At 41.0% G+C, this 5,000-nt stretch overlaps 1 protein-coding gene across 6 annotated transcripts in view; it reads right to left on the bottom strand.

Annotated features, from left to right (window-relative positions):
- Positions 1 to 5,000, bottom strand: part of LOC135094810 (CD109 antigen-like) — a 113,033-nt gene that overhangs the window by 57,117 nt on the left and 50,916 nt on the right. For all 6 annotated transcript variants that reach the window (XM_063995212.1, XM_063995214.1, XM_063995209.1 and 3 more), the window contains one exon: positions 4,820 to 5,000. This exon is cut by the window's right edge and continues 139 nt beyond it. In XM_063995212.1, coding sequence (XP_063851282.1) covers positions 4,820 to 5,000 — 181 coding nt within the window. The remainder of the gene's footprint in view (positions 1 to 4,819) is intronic.

Here is a 5,000-nt window from a genome sequence, read left to right as displayed (position 1 = left end):
GGTACTGATTCAGGTTAGCACAGGTGAGTTGGTTATAAGTGAAACAGGTGTGCCACAAGTGAAGTTGCGTTAAATTGATACAAGTGCCTTAATTTTTCCTCTCCTTCACCTGGCCTTTCTAGTAATGGTTTCCGTACCACCCTGCAGTTGTCCGGTGCTTCTCTCGTTAATAGCAGTTAAGAGATAATAGTTTAGTAGTTCACAGGAGACATTAGTGTGTGTGTGTGTGTGTGTGTGTGTGTGTGTGTGTGTGTGTGTGTGTGTGTGTGTGTGTGTGTGTGTGTGTGTGTGTGTGTGTGTATATGCACCTCTTGTTTGGTGTACACCACTTACCGGTTTTTTTGTTGTTTTTTTTTTTTTTTGCACAAATTTACCTGGTTTGCCATTTGCTGAGGTAGGCAGGTAGAGCGGTGAGCGGGGGCAGGTAAGTGGGTGGTGGAAACAGTTAGAAAGAGGAATAGAGACAGGGAGAAGTGGTAAAGACAAGTAGAAGTGGCGTTAGAGACAAATAGGAGGGGAAAAGACAGGTAGAAGGTTGGGGGACATAGACAGGTAGACAGGTAGATGGAGGGTAGAGACAGGTAGATAGGGAGATAGGCAGGAAACGGTCAGGTAACGGGGAAGCAGGTAGAAGAGGGAAGACAAGAACAGGTAGATGAAGAGTATAGATAGGTAGAAGAGTGAGGGACAGGTAGACAGGGGAGAAGGAGGAGAGATAGAGGGAGTTAAGGACAGGTGAGTTTTAGTGGCATTTAGCACTGGATAGAGGAGAGAACTTGTCTGGGTGAAGCTAGGAATGTAATCATGATGCCTCTGTGTGTGTGTGTGTGTGTGTGTGTGTGTGTGTGTGTGTGTGTGTGTGTGTGTGTGTGTGTGTGTGTGTGTGTGTGTGTGTGTGTGTGTGTGTGTGTGTGTGTGTGTGTGTGTGTGTCCAAATATCTAACCTGCCCTTGGTTTAAGCTTTCCTTTCTCTAGATTAGGTCGTGCGTATGAAAGAGAGAGAGAGAGAGAGAGAGAGAGAGAGAGAGAGAGAGAGAGAGAGAGAGAGAGAGAGAGAGAGAGAGAGAGAGAGAGAGAGAGAGAGAGAGAGACCTAATGTTACGTCATCACTTACTTGCGTCTCTCATCATCATCATCATTTCATTTTCTTTACTCTCTCTCTCTCTCTCTCTCTCTCTCTCTCTCTCTCTCTCTCTCTCTCTCTCTCTCTCTCTCTCTCTCTCTCTCTCTCATTCTTTTCCTTATATCTCCTGTTACTTAGCATCTTTCTCTCACTCACTCAACACACACACACACACACACACACACACACACACACACACACACACACACACACACACACACACACCTTTACGGTTCCATTAAACGCTAACAGAATTAATTAATGGCATACAACACTTGCGAGAGAGAGAGAGAGAGAGAGAGAGAGAGAGAGAGAGAGAGAGAGAGAGAGAGAGAGAGAGAGAGAGAGAGAGAGAATACTACGCCCCTCTCTTTCTCTCGTAAAAGTGAGATATCTCCTTTTCTTTTATCAGCAGTAATGTATCTCTCTCTCTCTCTCTCTCTCTCTCTCTCTCTCTCTCTCTCTCTCTCTCTCTCTCTCTCTCAAAACAAAAAAAAACTCTAATTTTTCTCTAACTTCACTTTACACACAAGAAAATTTTACACCCTTAATTATCATATAAATAAAACACAGCTGACTAAAACGAACCATATCAGTAATTTTCATTCCTATAAATCGCATCATTCACTTCCAAATAAACAACGATACCTTTACATTTCGTTTCCCTTTCCCTTATTTCCCTCCAACAACGCAAATCAACAGACAAACATCCAACCTTTTTTTTCTCCTCTTTTTCTTCTCTTTTCTCTCCTCAGCACTTTACCTTCCCATAAACTTTAACAAACAAACAAAAAACAAACACGATATTTTCCTTCTTTACTCGAACACAACACCTTCCCAGGAACTCTTTTGATGAGGTGGCAAATAAACTTTTTTTTTATACTTTTTTCCCACGATCAAAACACGCATGGAGGTCTTCTTGAGAGAGAGGGAGTGGAGAAGAGAGGATGGGGGGGAGTGGGGAAGGGAGGATGGGGGGAGTGGAGGAGAGGATAAAAGGAAGGGAGGAGATAATGTAGGCGGAGAGAAGGAGGGAGGATGATAGGGTGGAGGAACAGCGTGGGAGGAAAAGGAGGAAAGAGGAAGGGTGGAGGTAATATGTGGAGAGAAAAAAATGGAGTAATGGAGGGAAGGTAGAAAAGGGAATATATTTAGTGGAGGTAAAGGAGAATAAGAGAAAGAGAAATAAAGGAAAGAAGAGAGAGAATGTGAGAGGAGGAGGAGGAGGAGGAGGAGGAGGAGGAGGAGGAGGAGGAGGAGGAGGAGGAGGAGGAGGAGGAGGGAAAGAATTATTACTTGGAAATTCAAAACAGGAAGTGAGCAAGATTTTTTTTTGTTTTTTGTTTTGTTTTTGTTTTGTTTTTTGCTTACGCGTGGGAATCTTTACTCTCTCTCTCTCTCTCTCTCTCTCTCTCTCTCTCTCTCTCTCTCTCTCTCTCTCTCTCTCTCTCTCTCTCTCTCTCTCTCTCTCTCTCTCTGAACGGCGCAAAAACAAAAGAACAAAAAAAGAAAATTGAAGAAAATGAGAAAAGAACGAAAGAACAAAGAAGAAAATAATAAGAAACAAAGATAAAAAAAAAGACAAACAGACGTGATAGATTACAGCAACAGAAAACGGAACACGGAAGAGACAAATAAAGGAAAAAAAAAGAAATAAAGAAAACAAAATTAAAAAAAAACCACTTACAAAAGAAACGAAAAACAATAAAATAAGAAAAATAAAGAAAAATAATCAGACGTGTGACTAAATCAAATGAAAACCAGATAATCTATTTTCTTTTTGTCCTTTTACTTTTCTTTCTCTTTTTTTCTTTACACGAATTAAATAAAAACACGACACTTGTAGCAAAACTTTGAGATGAACGGAGGAGGAGGAGGAGGAGGAGGAGGAGGAGGAGGAGGAGGAGGAAAATTAAGAACAAGAACTCGATCAAGAAAAATAACAAGAAGAAGATCAAGAAGAAGAAGAAGAACAAGAACAAGAACAAGAAGAAAAGAACAATAAGAACAAGATGAAGAAGAACAAGAAGATCAAGAACAAGAACAACAACAAAGAACAAGAGGAAGTATAGAGAGAGAGAGAGAGAGAGAGAGAGAGAGAGAGAGAGAGAGAGAGAGAGAGAGAGTGTGTGTGTGTGTGTGTGTGTGTGTGTGTGTGTGTGTGTGTGTGTGTGTGTGTGTGTGTGTGTGTGTGTGTGTGATATACAGGAAATTATCTAACATTATTTAACATACTGGCTCACTTCGCCAATACAATCTTTTTTTCTTCTTTGTTTTTGTAAATACAAGGGTCACCACCACTACCACCACCACCACCACCACCACCACCACCACCACCACCACCTCAAGGACACAATTCTGACTGATTCGTAATATTAAATGTGCGTAAATTGAGGCTTACGCTGTGTGTGTGTGTGTGTGTGTGTGTGTGTGTGTGTGTGTGTGTGTGTGTATGTGTTGCGGTAACCTAGTGTGGGAATACTGCTGTCAGTACTATTACTACTACTACTACTACGACAGCAATACTTTTCCTCCTCCTCCTCCTCCTCCTCCTCCTCCTCCTCCTCTATTTCCTTCTCTTCCTTCTCCTCTTCCTCCTCTATCTCCTTCTCCATCTTCTCCTCCTCCTCCTCCTCCTCCTCCTCCTCCTCCTCCTACTACTACTACTACTACTACTACTACTACTACTACTACTGCTGCTACTACTGTCCCTCCTGCTGATTTGGGTGCCCTCTTCTGTTCCCCTGTAAGTTGGTAAGTAGGCGCTGGGCAATGCGAGTAAATTAAGTAAGTTAGGAGATATTCAACACACAATGTTCACTAATGCCACTGGAACATGAATGAAAACAGCGAAAATTGAAGAAAAATGAATAAAAACTTGGGGGGAGAAATAGAAACAGGACAAAATCTGTAGGAAATGAGCAAAAATCTGAAGGAAATGGGCAAAAATCTGAGGGAAATGGGCAAAAGTCTGGAGGAAATGAGGAAAATCTGAAGGAAATGGACAAAAATCTGAAGGAAATGAGCAAAAATCTGAAGGAAATGGGCAAAAATCTGAGGGAAATGGGCAAAAGTCTGGAGGAAATGAGGAAAATCTGAAGGAAATGGACAAAAATCTGAAGGAAATGGGCAAAAGTCTGGAGGAAATGAGGAAAATCTGAAGAAAATTACAAAATCTGAAGGAAATGAAGAAAAATCTGAAGGAAATTGGAAAACCAGAGGAAACACAAAAATCTGAAGAAAAGACAAAAATCAGGAAGAAGAAGACAAAAATCTGAAGGAAATGGAACAAAACCTGAGGGAGAAATAAAGAGATAAATGCATAAATACAAAAGGAGAAACAGAGAGCACAAAAAATAACCGAAAACTAGAAAGAAAATGAACAAAACTGAAGAAACAGACACAAACGGAACAAAAATTACAAAAAACGAAAGAAAACAGAGAAATAACAGAGAAAAAAAGGAAAAGAAACGTAACAAAGATAAATAAACAACAGTAAACAAGTGAAAGACATAAAACAAACAAAAACGAACCAATAAATAATAAAACACAACAAAACAAGAGATAAATGAATAACAAAAAACAAACAACAACAACAACAAATCAATAACAATAAATTAATAACCAAATAAACACAGTACAACAAAAATAACAACAAATAGATAAGACAGATAAAAAAAACAATTGGACACTTACGATTTAGTGGCCACAAGATTAGGATCGCGCCTCCCCAGCAGTGTGTGGGCGTGGACAGTGCCGTAGGGGAGGTTCTTAGGGTCCTGGAGACGCGGCCTGGTTCTCCACACGCGGGGCGCCACATTACCTGGCACTGTTACGAGGTCCCTGTTCTGGCGAGTCCCTTGCCCTCCCTGCTCCC

The sequence above is a fragment of the Scylla paramamosain genome, chromosome 46 (genome assembly GCF_035594125.1).
Source record: "Scylla paramamosain isolate STU-SP2022 chromosome 46, ASM3559412v1, whole genome shotgun sequence".
Taxonomy (NCBI): domain Eukaryota; kingdom Metazoa; phylum Arthropoda; class Malacostraca; order Decapoda; family Portunidae; genus Scylla; species Scylla paramamosain.
This window is presented reverse-complemented; position numbering and strand designations above follow the sequence as displayed.